Source organism: Varanus komodoensis, unplaced genomic scaffold, assembly GCF_004798865.1.
Source record: "Varanus komodoensis strain SLA01 unplaced genomic scaffold, ASM479886v1 scaffold9, whole genome shotgun sequence".
Lineage (NCBI taxonomy): Eukaryota > Metazoa > Chordata > Lepidosauria > Squamata > Varanidae > Varanus > Varanus komodoensis.
Genome location: NW_025336598.1, coordinates 35,262,879 through 35,279,718, shown reverse-complemented (window position 1 = coordinate 35,279,718; position 16,840 = coordinate 35,262,879). Strand labels below are relative to the sequence as shown.

Below are 16,840 nucleotides of genomic sequence, written 5' to 3'. Positions count from 1 at the left end.
AAGAATGCCATGTATGCCAGGACAGTGGTATGTGGATTTCCTTCCTGGGGTTGCTTTGAGAGATATTTTGGAAACTTCAGTACAGAACACAGTGACTAGAATTTTGACCCTCCTTTGATAATACACAAGCATGGAAAAGGGCTTCATTAGTTGGCCATCCACATCCATGCTAACATCAATGTCCAAAATGGCTTGGAGACCAGGTACATGAGGAGTGTGTAAACCTTTAGGCTCATCAGCTCAAGCCTTTCTTGGTGTGCCTTCCCCATTGGAGGTGAGATTGACATTCACAGAAGAGGAGGGTCTTTTCAGTTTTCCATCACAGTTGTAGCAAGTCCCTCTGCCCCTGGAAATTCATTGGGTATCACTGTTCCATTTATCTTTCAGACAAAAGTCTCCTCCGTTATTTAAATGATTTTGTAATACTGCTGTGCTGTTTTATCTGACATTTTAGTTTGAGGGTTTAGTATAATGCATTTTCCAGTTCTGATTTTATTCACTGAAAATGCCTGGCATATGCCTGTAATGTTATTGCCCTGGAACAGGGAAATGAAGGATAATATATAAATATAAGAATGAATCAATGAATCAATGAATGAATGAATAAGAAAGCAAGCCAGTGAACCCAGTTTCCTGTTTATATCTTTGTGTTGCTTAGGAAAATTTAAGGCTTCCTTGAAAATAATCTGTTTCATCCTTCATCCTAACATTTAGTATAAATTCACTGACATTCTCTTAGAAATAACCATATCATATTAAACAATTAGAGTGAAATATCCCTTTGTCAATAATCATAACATCATGTTAACAGCTGGATTACACTCCAGTTACTCCAGTGACAGGATTATAGCTTTCAAAATTGCCTTTTTGAAGAAAAAATGTGTGGCATTTATGTAAATATCCATTAGTGTCTTTGCGCTACCTCAGAAGCTTTTCTTTCAAGGCAATTAAATGCTGTTTGCAAAGTGGATGAAGCAAAATAAATGGGGAATTAATAATCTGAGGACTATTTATAAACCTTTGGATCAATTTGCAAGCCTGGCCATCTGTGTTTTTGCTCAAGGCCACATTTTATCAAAGCCATTTCAGAGGATTACCATGCAGAAATAAAACATGATGAAATGGTTTGCTCAGGTTAGTACAGCTGCAGGTGTACATTTGCCATAGCCAAAAAAGGTGCTGCAAATAAACCAAGCACGGCTTCTTAATCTCTTCTTCACTAGCAGAACAATCCTATGCATGTCTATTGAGCATTAATTCCCCAAGTTCAAGGGGGTTTGCTCCCAAGTTAGTGTGTAGAAGATTGTAGCCTCAAAATTCCAGCTAGTGGAGAAAACATTCATTAAAGAGATTATCTGCAAGATGCTTTAATTCCATGAGGAAGTTTGATTCTATGACACTAATTAAAGTGGTGATTTGCCTGAGAGTTTAATTCATGTTAAACAGTACTTATTAGCACTCATATGTAAACATTTTATATTATTTGAGTTTGAAATTAAACTTCGCACTTCAGTTCAGATGTACATGTCTTTCTCCACTCTTGGTGTACTATTTTCCTCATGGCAGGAACAATGTAGAGGCAAGTGAATTTGGAGGATATAATGTCCCACTACAGTACTCTAAATTTAAATGCATGCACTACTTTATTATGGAAAATGAAATGACACAATGAGCAGTATTATCAGATTTAACCACCTCAAGCCCACGCAGCCTAAATAAGTGGCACACATCCCTGAAGCCAAGTGGGCTGACACTGAAGCCACTAATCACATTTGTTATTGATTTATCCTCCAAGGAGTCAAGGCAGCAAACACGACCATCCTGCTCTCCATCTTGTGTTCACAACAACATTATGAGGTAGGTTAGGCAAAGAGTCTGTGACTGGCCCACAGTTACGCAAGTGAGCTTCATGGCTGAGTGGAGATTAGCAGCCAGATCCCCTGAGTCTTAGTCCAAGACTCTAACCACTATGCCATACTAGCACTCTCGCTCTCTCCTCTCTTTCCCTCTCTCAACACAAACCACTTTTACACAGGAGGAATGTATCTTTTCATTGTACTAGGAAGGCATCTGGTGATTGTATTTCCTGGGCCTATCAGCATTCTCTGTCATATCTGAGATAGTTGCAATAGAGGATCAAAGTATGTCATTATCTTTTACCTTCTTCCTGAATTAAATGAAACCTACCATTAGTTGCATCTGGGGCATTTTGTTACCCCATACAAAAATGCCTCAAGCAAGGCAAATGCTGTACATGAAGGACCTTTGTTCTGGTGAATAAGTAAGTTTCCCAAGGAGGTTTCAATCTGCATAAGAATAGCATTCAGCTAACACAAGTAATTTAAGAATTAATGTTTAACCTATTGACCTTGGGTCTGCATAAGAATAGGTTAAACATTTTCTGACTAAGCACAAACATGTCCTAGGAGGACTAAATGGTTGGTGTACTTATGTGTAAATTACAGAACAGAATGTGACTCTGGGGGACTCCAAAGCCCCTAATAAGTAGGATGAAGGCATTTTTCATACCAGTGTCATTGTTTCATTCATGCTGCTTTTCTCTGCACAAATAAAGCCTGCATTATCCTTAACATATTGATACTTCCATAGTAATGCAAGAATTCTAGATTCTACATTTTTTATTTTTATTACTTTTCAATTCATTCTGTGCCAATCTGTTGTAATGTTTAAAAATACATGTAAGAGAAGATATTAGTGTTGCAAATTGTGCTATTAAAATAAAATAACATAAAAATGTAAGTTTTAACTCAAGGAGATATTACCTTTGGGCTTTCTGAAGGAAAACATAATTTGACTGCAGAAATGTGCTCTGCCAATAGTTTTGAGAAGAACACATGAACATATAAAAATGTATAAAATCCTATGCTTGTTCAGACAGACAAATGCCCCAGCCAGCACTGTGCCCTAAAATACTAATGCTTTTTCTTTTCTTTTCCTTTAAGGTCAGGGACGATTAGATGGTGCATTGTGCTCTTTCTCCAATGAAAAAAAGCTGGAGTATTTAAAAAGAGCTTATAATGCTGGAGTTAGAAATATAGAAATGGAGTCTACAGTATTTGCTGCTATGTGCAGGCTCTGTGGCCTTAAAGGTAAGGCAGCTTCTCTTTCAGATTTGCTTCACTTTGCTAAGATCTCCTCCCTGCAATCCTCCTAGGGGTGTGTGAAGAATGTGTTTGGGGGTGGGAATGAGTCAGAGTCCCTGGACTCTGGTCTTTCTTACAGCTGTGAGTCTGAGTTCCTGGCAGGCACATCCTGTGTTTGCATGGCACTCCCAGGTCTGTGCAACTCCTGCACAAATGGCGACTCTCATCTGTGTGACACACACCAGCATGAGTTGGTGCAGCACATGGTGCAGAAGGCTGCCTCCTCACAGACTTTGTTTCCTCGTGTTTATGGGCTTTCCTCGGCTAAGCTCACTTTCCTCGGCTGGGGTGAACACAAGAGGAAGTCTGCAAATGCTAGAGGAATGGAGTCTGCAAAGCTTTGTTGGAAGCCTAAACCCATGCCCACATATCTCAAAAGTATAAAGTACCTAATGGAAATAGGGCTCTCCACTAGGAATCTCAGATGAATCTGCAATGGGTTCAAATGAGTCCAGATTTCTATGACTACAACCCACAGATTGCGTTCCAGTCCATCCACAACAGACGGGCTTTCCCAAATCAAATGGATTCGCCCGGTCTTTCACTTTGGGAGGTGTTTGCAGTAATGTATATACGCACATGAATTGGCACATTAACCATATACATTTGCATTTATCAGCACTAGCAAAGCAAAAGGAAATTCTGGTTTAAAAAATCTGATTCTGTCAATGAGCAGGTAATAGAACAAAACATGCCTGACGATCTGCAAATTTCAGGTGGAACGGAACAAAATCCATACACCCCTACTGTCAAGCAACCTCAGTTGTGCTTCCCTGTCAGTAACTTTCAGTTCTTTCGATCGACAAGAAAGTCTGCAACTTTCACTGACATGGTAAAAATGTGTCTGGAGTGTACCATTTCCTACTGCCAGTGGGAGTGCTCATGACTGAAAGCTCCACATGAACATGAAAGCTAAAAACTTGTAACCACTTCTCCCAGTAAACAAACCTAGAGATGCTTAATCATAGGATTTCCCCATATGATCCAATGTGGACAGCAAAGAAATGGACTTAGAACAGTCTACATGTCAAACTGATAAATTCTGCCAGTGTTTAGCGTCAGGCTGGTTTTGTTGTTGTTGTTTTGTTTCACTGAAATACAGCTATGGCATGGTGTTGATTTCTTCAGAGTAATGGTAGGGGAGGGAGCATTTCTTATGGGAGTAAAGAAGATTGCCACTTTTGCAATCAGTACCCCTGCTGTGAAGCTGTGCTATTTCCTCACAGTACCTATATTTTTCTCCAAATGGGGACCATTTTAACCAAGACAATGGCACTGGCTGGTGGGGCAGGAGAGATGAAATACTATTGTCATGGCAGAAAACCAGGTTTTTAAGTAGTGGGAGTTCCAACCACATATACAGATGTGGAAACTTCATCATGGCAGTCCCAAAATCAAATCTGGCTTCTCAAGCAGTTGTACGGGGGGGGGGGGGGGGTTGAGAGGCTTTACACATTCAACAGAGCTGTTTAAGGCTGTATTGACTGAATCCTCTTTCCTACTTTTTCCAAAGAAAAGAATAATTCAGCTTGGGGGATGAGGAATCATGCAGCAGGAAAGTCCCTACAAGTTCCTTCCCTTGTAACGTAGAACGTACTTTCCTGCAGGCGAAGAGGAGACTCTGAGTCAAGCATTATGATCCCAGCAGGAAATGATGCTCTGCACAGCACTTACGGCCTCCCTTTTCTTAAGGAAGGTGGGGAGAGAGTGGAAGGCAGGGAAACATGGTAAGAAAGGCATTCTGAGTTGGCCCCAGCTTGAACAGGACCAGTTTTCCCTCAGAATGGGATCAGACATTTCAACTTGGCTGTGCTTGCATTTCAAGCTGCGGTCCTTTGAAGTCTTGCCCTATCCCAGCCCAGATACACACTGTCCTGTCATAAGACTTTGAAGCTCGCAAAGCCGACATATATTAGTGTGTGAGCCAAATCAATTCATACTGCAGATGGGGGTCACTTGTTATAATATTTCTCCATATGAAACACTTCCCAACATATAAAAAAACAGTACACCAGAGAGAAGATTAAGCTAGAACCCAGATTAAGATTACGCCTTTCTATGGTAAATCCTGCATGGTTTCCATGCTTTGTGGCTTTTTTTTTTGGCCTGGATGTGCCAGACAGATGATCAGATGCTTTCTATGCTAGCATAGCTTCCACCCTCCTTGCTTGAGCTTCTCATTGTTGGCCTGTATCCCATTAGCCACAGCACCTGAAATTCAATCCCACACTGGATGGCTAGAGCAGCTCTTACAGCTGACACTCTTTCCAGGAGAATCCATGGTAGCTACATACCAGGACTGTGGAAACCACAATACCTGGTTTGGGTGACCAGAGAAATCATGGTGAAGCATGGCAACCATAGACTGTTGTTTCTTATTATGGCTTCTACAAACGAAATGTACTATGGTGAATACCATGTTAGGGTTCAGACCATGACAGAACATTCCTCATAAGAAGCTACGGTGGCTTGTTCTGCAAACAGGCAAATAATTCTATAGGCAGAACTATTTATTTTTTTGTTTAGAGGAAATTCAGTCATATGTATGACATGCTTCAGTCTGAAGTAGTACAGTCCAGACATAATTCTACCATCTCAGTGATAACTAGGCCTGCATCTATCACAAGACTGATTTGCTAGGACAAAGGTGGGCCTTTCAGATGTTTTGGATTACAACTTAGCTAAGTTGGCTAATACCAGTGGAAGCTGCTGGTGAATATATGGAGAGTCACCTGTTCTTGAAGAAAACTGTTACAAGCAAATGAAAGTAATGAAGCCCATTTTTTTGTGTGAGAGTGGTGGGCAACCAACAAAAGCTCATTCATCTTTCTTACCCCACCCATCTTTTTCACTCAAAATATCTGCCCCCCCCCATTACTGTCCTTTTGTAGGGTTCCAGGTACATAAGCACAGGTCACAATACAGGGATGTTCCCTTATGTTTCATTTCTAGTCCAGAGTTGTTTACTACTAGCATATACTGTTAATACATGAAACAAAATGATATTGGTTGGGAAAGTCATGTAAGTCACAAAGTGTGCATGTTTCTAAAAAGCATGCAAAATAAAAATAATAAACAGCAATGCAACCATTCTTTTTGCTTGCACCTTAGCTATCTTTGGAAGCTACCTTTGGAAGTACACGTAGCAACTGAACTCATGCTATGCTTTAAGTAGGACTGTAATATTTAATGGTTTCATCAGTTAGAGTAATTTACTAATGGAACAAGCAAATGGCTGGAAGAGAGCATTTGGGCAGCCATAGGATTCCCAAATCCAAGGTGGAAGATATGGCTTCCACATTGAACAAGGCAATCCCTCCCTACCCAGCTGAACCACCTCCACTTCCTCTCCAAGGCTGGGAAGGTAACCGTAGAGAAGGGGAAAAGAGTGTGTTCCAGTTATCAGCAAGGGGATGAGACCGGAGGGGTCAAGGTAACAAGCGTGTCTACTGAAGATGCCATGCAGGAGAACAGGAAGGCAAAGATGCTTCTACTCCTCCTCCTGCCCTGCACAGGATGGTGAGAAGCCTCTAAGTTCAGGTCAGGGCTTTAAGATTAGCAAGGGAACAATCCCTTGTTTTTAGGACTTTGCCCTAAAAACCTTTTTTCATCACAGTGGAGTAAATGTTTTTTCAAACATTATGCCTGCTACCTCACATGCATTTTATTACTACTAATAAAAACTTGCTTCTTCTGAACTATTGCTTTATTTATATTGAAAATTATGCTAATTTAATTTATCAATAGATCATCTAAATCTGATATAGTGAATCAAGCAAGATGCCTTTAAATCAGCCCTACATAAAAGATATTACACATATTCTTGTGACATAGAATATAATTTGGGAAGTTACTCTGAGTTCTTATAGAGTTACCCTGGTTTTCTGGTCATTCAGAAACAATGAGATACATATTAGTTAACTAATTCAGATTTGTAGCCCACTGTATCTTAAAAGCTGTGGGCAGTAACAAAAGGTTATGCATAAATCTAAATATCTCAAATCCTACTGTATTATTCACAATCTTGTACATGTATGCTTATATAAATTTGGTATAAAAAGAATTCTGAACCTCTTTTCTGAATGTTCATCAATCTCTAGCTGCAGTGGTGTGTGTGACTCTCCTTGATCGACTTGAAGGTGACCAAATCAAAGCACCTCATGAAGTTCTAGTTGAGTATCAGCAAAGACCTCAACAACTGATTTCAATGTTTATAAAAAAGCGTCTTGGCCTATGAAATCCAAATCGATTCTTAAATAATGCTGTAGTCTAGAATACTTGTCACATTCTCCCTTTCTTCCCCCTTCCCCCCCCCCGCCCCCGCCACACCATAAATGCCCTTTAAGTGGATCCCAATATCTGGCCATTAATACGATAACACATTATAGCAACATCATACATAATCAGTTTTTGTCTAAAACAGAAAAGTATTTGTTTCACTGTAGTATTAAATTTAGTGGCAATAGACAACATCTTAATAAACATCCCCTTAACTACAACAACAGATTTCTAGCCACATAAAATTATGGAAGAAAACTATGACTGCACCAGCCCCAGGAAAGGAAGGGATGCAACCTCCAGTTGTACCAGAAAAAAAGTTATTTAATTAAAATCCTGACATGTTTTGAATATAATTTCAGAAAAAGTTTCAAGCATATTTAGGTACCAGTTTGAAAACTGTTGCTTGAGATAGAAATGACAACTGCTTGAAACACAGTGGGCTTTAAATAACAGGCTTTCTTGTTTTGTTTCCTGCATTCTTTTCTCCCCATAAAATAATTGCTTAATATTCTCAGATCACATTCTGCTTGTCTGAAGAATGCATCCAGACTTTTCAGATTACCAAAAGGTGTGGCAAAACTTGTAAGGTCTTTAAGTAATTTAGGATGTCACCGGCAAACTTAATAAAATAAATACCCATGGCTGAGGAATGCCACATTCCTCACAGGCACCTCCAGAAAAACTGCTGTACTTGAAGTATCCTAATTCAACAGGCTAGTTCAACTGTCTTCAATGAGCAACTTGTCTTAAATAAATCCCAGTGATGCATCCTGACTACCAGGATTTTCCACCCAGAGCACACCTGTTGCCACGATTTGCAATGGCATGACAACACAGGAGAGTAGCTTGATGCTGTGGTTAACAAGTCACCCCAGAGCCCAAGGAGAGGCCATGGGTTCTGATGGCCTGCTAACAACAGCAAGCAGTGCTGCTGAGGGTAATGACATAAATCCCTCAACACGTGACGGGTGGATGCAGCATAGTTAACATGCCACTCTGGCTTGTGACTCACCTGCCAGTCAGGCAAACTGGCTTCAGTGCTCTTCTTGACACTTAACCTGGGGCTCAGTTGCCATTTAGACCGCTTGCCATGCAGCCACATAGGCATTCCTATTTTATAGGATAGTGAGTCATAATCCCTGTTCATCAGTTCCTGCAAGCAGTTTGTGCCTAAAATCGTGATTTACAAGTATATATACCAGTGGCTATTTACAAGAATATGCTGTGTATCTGGCAATTACATATCATATCAGGTGCAACCATTATATACTGGTCTTACAGCATTATCCTATACATGCCTACCCAAAAGTAAGCTCTATTAAGCTCAGTGAGGCTTACCTCCAGGTACATGGGCACAAGACTGCAGCCTTAGCTTTCATTAGAGTTGTTTTCCAATAATAAGTCGAGCTAGCTTGTGTACCTCAGATGGGATTACTTCATAGTTGACGCAAAAGTAAATCTGCCATTCCGGTGTATTATTATTTGTTCAGCACACCTGTGAAGAGAAACTCGAATATTATTTTAGAACACAGTGGGGTAACATTTCATTTTAGACATCTGTCAGGAATTGATCAAACAGCTTCAAAATATTTAGACACAAGATGTCAATGTATGGCAACTCCACAGCAGCACCAAAAATGTTCCAAGTTTATTATACTGTGATCCTAGCTGAATATGGAACAAGCTGAAGTTGGTTCATACTGAAATGTTTCAGTAAATACCAGGTGACAAGCTGCACAGTGACAGACGAACCAAAGGAAAGGAGAAAATACAATATTACTGATTCAAAAAAGTGATCAGAAATTATTACTAGCAAATATCGCATGTGTTTTTGCTTGTTAATTAGATAACAGGAATCATAATCTTTTCTAAATGGAAAAAACTGTACATAGTGCTTAGAGTTTAATTCTAGTCATAATATAATCACTTTTTAAAAACATGGTATGTAATTAGATTTGAGAATTGTGTTGTAATAAGTTTACATTATTTATATAGTTCATTGTTGAATATACCACATTACATTTATTGAATGCTTCTACAGAATTGGTTAATATGAACTTTAAAATAACGCAGCAGAGAATGGAAGACAACTGTTGGCAAAAAGGTTATATTATTTTGTATCAGAGTGATTATTTTTCTGAAATATTTATGAAATCTTTTACTTAATATGATTAAAGACTGGATGTGGAAAGAAAATCATGGTATAGTACTTGCAATACATATGTTTACCATCCTGTAAAGTTTTATTGTCCTCTTGCTTATTTTAAATTCCACTGTTGGATTAGCATTGGGGAGAGTCAGCTTTAAATTCACACTTGATTCATGAGGCTCTCTGGGTGAACGATCACCACCTCACACTCTAAGCTATCTTAAGGGGTTGTCAGCTTGTCATGGGAACAGAAAAGGGGAGAGGATAACCTTTGCCACATTGAGGTAAAATGGGATTTGATATACGTAAAAAGCAAATTACATTTATATTCCATTGGTGGTGGTCTTGGTTTGCAGTTTTGAATGAAAGTGTAAAGGATTATGAAACTCATTTGATATTATGTCTCTTTCCACTAACATTGACATACAAGGTAGCTAAGGATCATACAGTACAAATAAAAAACAAAACATATAAAAAGGGATCCATTCAAACATAAATCAAAGCACAATAAAAGCCCAGCTAACATGCCAAAGGCCGACCTGAATAAAACGTCTTGCCCTGGGGGCAGAAGGACAACAGAGGAGGCGGCAAATTAGCCTCCCTCGGCAAGGTGTTTGAGAGCCTAATAGTCATTGAGAGGGCTTCTCTCATCTCCAGTCCAAAGATGACTCTGAAGCAAGTGGAAGATCTGAAAACCTGGGCAGCAAGTTTGTATGGCAGAGGACAGTCTTTTGGGTAGTCATACAGTGCATATGGGATTTACAAACACAAGGTATAGTGATGACCACTGATCAGGATGACTTTGAAAGTGATGAGACAGCTTTGTGGAGGATGACGCTACCAAAGCTAACTAGGGGCTGTTGCACTCAGGCCTTATGTGTGAATTATCCACAGCTGAATGGTTATCCACTGTGTGAAGAGAATGCTAGGCCAGATGGACCTTTGATCTCATCCAGCATGACCCCTTTCATATTCTTAATGGTCATATCCAGCACTTTGAATTCTGCACAGAAACAGCCAGTAGCCAAAGAAGCAGTTGTAACAAGGGGCTGTGAGCCCCCAAAAGTCTAAACCTCACTGAGTTTATACCTGATATAACTGTTGAAATTTTCTCCTTCTTCAGAACAACAGTATCCCACCCAAAAGGGTAAACCAGATCCCAAATGTGCCTTGCCAAATGACTGGGGGCAGATACCAGCTGTGGAAGACCCCTTGGTTGCTACGGAGACCTGAGCTATTCCCAACAAGGCAGTTTCACCATGTACGTTAAAATACCCTGGCACCATAGGCCAAGGAAACTCCAGAACCATCTCCTTAGAAAGATGTGGAGGCCTCAGTCATGCATTACAAGGACAACTGACCACGTGAAAACTGCAAAATGTTATTACTGTTGGTGTCCCTCAACCAACTGCTTGCTTATCACATATCTACCTTCTGATGAAAAAGCAAGGCCGCTCTATTTGCCTGTGCTGGTTATTGTTGAGTGGTAAGCCTGTTTCTCCTCAGTTTTGGAAGGCTTAGTATTAGTTGTCAAGGCAGGGATCTGGGCCTAGTAAAACATAAGCTCCTCAACAACTGGTGCAAAGCTTTGTTGTATCCTATATGGCTGCCCTTCATCTATTCACAATCTTTGCTGCATTTCTTGTACCAAATTAGCTTAAGATTCGGCTTCTAAGGAAATCAAATGACTGTGAGGCCTGAAGATACTTTCAAACCTCTATGTTGGTCTAAAAGTAGCCCAAAGGGAGATTTCACAAAATGAAAGCATAACAGTGCTTGCCAGGATTATTGCATTGCTCCCCAGTAAGAGACCAAAATAATCTAGGCTGAGTCCAGAAGGTAAATTTGTGTTCTCTTGGTAGAGCCCAGGAAATGTCCTGGGAAAAGGCAGACATCTTTCCCCTAGAATCCTCATTATGTTAGTTACAAATACCTCATGGAACATAGATTAAACAGTAGATGCCATCAGACCTTATCATTCCTCTGCTAATGAACATGGGTGCTGCCGCAATAAGTATGCTTCCTTGCTGTTTTGCTCATGATTTAGTGCTCACATCACTTTTTTTGCACATGATTCAGTGCTTTCCCTATTGCAAAACAGCTCTAGCAGTCATGTCTGGGCCATTTTTTTAGGGCATCTGTGAAATTGTCCTCTGTTTTATTCACACCACAGGTGCAGATCTTTTAATAATACTTCAGTGGACGAAAGGGAAATGCTGCATTCTAGAAACAGAAATAAGGCTTTTTTGTTTTGTTTTTGCTACTTGAAATATAAATTAGACCTCAGAGCCTACACCACAGAAGTTAGAGATTATTGCAGTAATCAACTGTGCCATGCAGCAATGAAAACTGTAATTTCCTTACAGTGAATGGCAAAGAACAAAACATCCATCACAATTCCTGGAGTGCGTGAATTTAGAGTTTGCTTCAAAGGTGCTAAGGGGAGGAAGTTGTACTTTTAAACTTTGAAAACCACAATGCTTCATTATTAACTTATCAGTGCTAGTGAAAAGTATAATTCCAGCAAGCATTATTTTGTTTATTTCCCTATCAGCTCCATTATTTCAGCAGTGGTTCTCAAATTGTGGATTCACACTGGTATTCAAAGGCCCCCACCATGGGAACCACCAATTTGTCTGCAGAGGTATTTGAAGTGTGGGAGTAACTCCTGGGCCCAGTTTATCTCCAATGTGCATCCAGCTCTTCAGTTTGTGCCTGCCTGTACCATGTGGCATGGACACCTCCAGGGGAGCAGAAGGCATATATTAGCAGGATGTTACTGTGAGACATACAGTGACTTGTTCCCATGTGCTCGCTTATAGTAATCAAAACCAAATTTGGAGCCTGGTAGACAACTCCCAAATCTGGGGGGGTGGGGAGTCAGATGAGTGGACACAGGCAAATGCAACTGTGTGTGTTCAAGCAGCGTATGTTACTGTACTCCCATCCCCTTCCTTATTGAGACTCTGGGGCACAGGATAAACCTCCTTTGCAACAGTGAGAATTGAAACTGGTAGAGGTGCTTCACAAATAGGATGGGTCTACAACACTTTTATCTTCAATTTAACACCCACTACTCCCTATGTTGGTTCAGCTTGTACCTGGTTACTCTTCTCATTAAAACCTCTATCTCCTTAGCCTTCTATTATGGACCTGAGAGCAGGGCATAACTTTCTCTACTAGCTAGTCTGTTTGTTTGCAATGGCTTCCTCAAAACAGTGGGCTGCCACCAGGGAGATTAAACCCCAAACATCCCATTTATCCAGCTTCCTGTTGAGTAAGTAAGCAATTCAGCCCAGCTGTGTCGGGGGAGGGGGGGGAGATGCTTCGAATTTTCTTCTCTCATTTAACCATTCCCTGAAAAAAAGGAAAAAGAGAAAGAGAAAGAAAAGCAAAACTGGTGAAATCCCTTAAAAATAAGCAGGGGCATTTCAACCATGCGGTCTTGCGAGTGAGAAAGGTTTTAATGAAAATTTCCCATTCAAAACCAATGTCCAAATATAACATGGGGTTTTATTTGGGAAGAGCAAGGAAAGAAACAATCACATAGCAAGGATTCCAAATAAAAATAAGGTCATTTCTGCTTGATTATGATCTTTCATTTCAGAGCATATGCAGAATTAATTGCAGAGAAGATGACTTGAGAGAGAGATTCTGGGCCTGCTGATTAGATGTTGTTAAGAAGACAGAGAGAGGTGGGGGAGAGAGGGAGAGAAAATGACTCTTAGGAAAAAGCTGTCCTTTTAGCAGAGAGCCTGATTGTTGTTTTGATCAGCAACACAATAGCCTTGATTTCTGATGTCAGTGGTCTGCCAGCAAACCACAGAATTACTTAGTGGTTGGACCAACCTTCTAAAGGACCTTAACACTAAACATCAAAACATACAGTCCATTTGAAACAGATGAACTATTATAAACTATTATAAAACAACAACAACTTTGGCATGCAGATGCTTCTTGGAGAACAAGACGGAGGATTGGTCCTAATCCAGGTTTCTTATCATGATGCCAAATTACCAAATACACTAGAAGGTACTGTTGAGCTACATCTTACATTTGACTTGAACCCCACCCTACCCTTTCAGCAGGCCACATTTCCATCTCCTTAGAACTTTGCTAAGAACAAAAAACTCACACTCTGCTTCCCCTGCTTATGTCACCAATAATCCAGCCAGTGAACATGATGGCAGCCATACCAAGTGGAGTTGCGGGAGGAAGTGAAGGATAGACTAATCAACTAAAAGAGAGGGAGACATGCCTTGGTGAAAAAAATAAGTAACTAATGAGTTCGAACACAAGGTTCTTTTTTTCTGGCACAGTTTAAAAGTGATGATGTGGTGCCTTTAATGATTGCACAGTTTATAGGTTATGGATTTAAACTATGCTCTTGTCAAATATTCTCTCATGTTGCCCAACTGTTACTAGAAAGGCTTCCTCTGATTAAAACAGAATACATTCCGGCCTCCATATAGCCTTTTTATCCTGAGCAATTGAAACAAGAAGAAAAGAGTGGCTGGCAAAATTGATTCCATGTCAGTAGGCTGCTTGACCTTTTGTACCATGGCTAACAATCTACTGTGTGGCTGGTGAATTTGCTCACATTTTAAAAAATAAAGATCTTTACTTTGATATTCTTTGGTAGTCACATTGCTTTCAGACTTCATTGCAAAGCCACTGATGTTATTGATGTGTATCTGAAAAGCACTAGAGTAGCTGTTCCCAGTAGCGTTAAATGCTGCAATTTATGACCAAAGCATTTACATGCAGTGAAAGTAAATTGCAGTACAATTAATTAATTAATGCTATCTACAAATTACTTTTCTGGACATCAGGGCCCTGAAAGCAATGTGCAATTTAGAATTCACTTGTAGCTTTCCTAGCTTCTCCATAGGGGAATGATTTAAGGAATTGGCAGAAATTTGTTGCCATGAACATTGAGGAATACTGATGCAAACACAGAGAAACAAGTGATAGCTGAGTGTTTTGGGAGTGTCCTGGCTTGATCTCAACAAGAAGCACAATAAGGCAAGGCAGCATTTGCTCCAACAAGTCTTCGGCTGGACTGATGGACTCCTTTGATGCCCAAAGAGAGCTTTGAGAGGATCATTTGCCTGACAAACTTTTTCAAACTAAATTTTTGGTTACTCAGTATTGTGTTGAAGGGATTGTAATATTTTAAGAAAAGATATTACTTTGTTGGTCTTCCACAAGTGCACAAGAATGCAGATTTGACTGTCAATTTCTGTGTTTCACCTGTCAAAGAGAAAGCTGAAGTGCAGTAGGCAGCATGCAAGGAAAGTGACCAGAGGCTAATGCAGGCTAATCTGGGCACAGTTGCAAAGGACCAGAGGAAAATAATTGTAAGATAAAGAAGGGACTAAGTAGCACCATTCGGAAATAAAGGAAAGGGAGAGGGTTGGAGTAAGTGTACCAAGAGTTGGTGGATATTCCTCCATGGCAAGAGCAGGTTGCTTACCTGTAACTGATGTTCTTCGAGTGGCCATCTGTGCAGTCACACATATGGGTTCTGCGCCTGCGCAGTGCCTTTGGACGGAAGATTAACAGCTAATGGTTTTTGGTGGGAACTCCGCTCCCCCTCCCTGCTAGCATTATATAAGGAGCGGAGTGTCCACCATTTTCTAGTCTTTGAAAGACCAATGTTTGTTCCCATAATAAAGCTTTTTGCATCATGACAAGAGACCCAAAATTTTGGTGGTACGACAAATATCTAAAGAGATCATAGTATCGAAAGAAGATAGTCGGACCACCCATGATACCGAGCGGGGTCGGAGGGTGGGTTGTGTGACTGCACAGATGGCCACTCGAAGAACATCAGTTACAGGTAAGCAACCTGCTCTTCTTCGCCGTGGCCTCTGTGCATCACACATATGGGTAGATTAACAAGCTTACCATAATGGAGGAGGGAGGTGTCATCAACGAAGGACAGAAGAAAGAACAACTCTGCCAAAAGAGCAATCCTGTCCGGCACGGACATCGAGTCTATAGTGTCTGGTGAAGGTACATGGGGTAGCCCAAGTGGCCGCTCTGCATACATCTTCTATTGGGACCCCTGATGCAAAGGCCGAAGAAGCAGCAACAGCTCTTGTAGAATGACCTCTTGGAGTAGATGGAAAGTCCAACTTAGCTAACTGATAAGACAGGGCAATTGTATTTACTATCCATTTTGAAAGTCGTTGGGAAGTGACCAGACAGCCTTGGTCATGTTCCGAGTATTTCACAAAAAGTCTATTGGAACGCCGAACAGACTCAGTCCTAGACCTATAAAAGGCTAAGCTGTGACGAACGTCTAGCATATGCAGAGATCTCTCTATCGGATTCGAAGTTGTTGGAAAGAATGCTGGTAAAACGATCTCCTGTTGCATGTGAAATGAAATAGCGATTTTCGGAAGACGGATCCATCTGTAGAACTACCTTCTCCTTATGAAAATTCAGGAAAGGGGGGGTCTACCCTAAGGGCACAGAGTTCAGAAGATCTACGGGCTGAAGTCACTGCAATGAGGAAGGCAGTCTTCCATGAGACAAGGTGTAGATCGATCGTCACCATGGGTTTGAAAGGTGATCGAGTCAGCGCTTGTAAAACCACTGAAAGACTCCAAGTGGGCATCAGGGGCCTTATTGTGGGATGGAGGTTACTCAATCCTCTCAAAAATCTTTTAATCAAAGGTTGAGAAAAAATGGAGAGACCATGTACAGTTTCATGGTAGTGAGAAATCGCTGCCGTTTAAACTTTTATGGACGAAGGTTTAAGTCCAGACTGATGCAATTCAAAGAGAAATTGAAGAATCTGTTGAACAGAAGCCGAGGACGCCGGAAACGAGTGTGAATCGGCAAAGCTAGAGAATCTATGCCATTTCGCTGCGTACGATTTTCTAGTGGATGGTCGTAGCGCAGATTCGAGAATATACCGTAGGTCCGGATGTAAACTCTGTGGGGTGGCAGTCGCAGGGATCGCCGGTGTCGTCAACACCGGTGCATCGCATATGGTTATCGTATCCTCCATGCAGTCAGTTTCAGCGACAACAAGTCTGGGTGCCGGATCATGCCCTCCCTCTGGGTAATGAGATAAGGAAGAAGAGGGAGTTGGCGAAATTCCTCCCGGGAGATGTGAAGGAGAGTTGAGAACCAGGGCTGGCGTGGCCACCAGGGGGTGATTAGTAGCCCTGTGGCCCCTTCGTGAATGATCTTTGCCAACACTCTCATGATGAGGGGAATCGGTGGGAAAGTG

At 40.9% G+C, this 16,840-nt stretch overlaps 2 protein-coding genes across 7 annotated transcripts in view; one reads left to right on the top strand and one right to left on the bottom strand.

Moving 5' to 3' along the window:
* Window positions 1-7,462, top strand: part of UPP2 (uridine phosphorylase 2) — a 25,424-nt gene extending 17,962 nt beyond the window's left edge. The window contains 2 exon segments of the mRNA XM_044418437.1: window positions 2,964-3,110; window positions 7,265-7,462. Coding sequence (XP_044274372.1) covers window positions 2,964-3,110; window positions 7,265-7,401 — 284 coding nt within the window. The 3' untranslated portion in view covers window positions 7,402-7,462.
* CCDC148 (coiled-coil domain containing 148) overlaps window positions 1-16,840 on the bottom strand; it is a 199,771-nt gene that overhangs the window by 39,573 nt on the left and 143,358 nt on the right. For 4 of the 6 annotated variants that reach the window (XM_044418431.1, XM_044418430.1, XM_044418434.1 and 1 more), the window contains one exon: window positions 7,735-8,940. In XM_044418431.1, coding sequence (XP_044274366.1) covers window positions 8,877-8,940 — 64 coding nt within the window. In that variant the 3' untranslated portion in view covers window positions 7,735-8,876. Of the gene's footprint in view, window positions 1-7,734; window positions 8,941-16,840 lie in introns of those variants that run through there. The other 2 variants (XR_006413556.1, XR_006413557.1) reach the window with 1 other exon arrangement.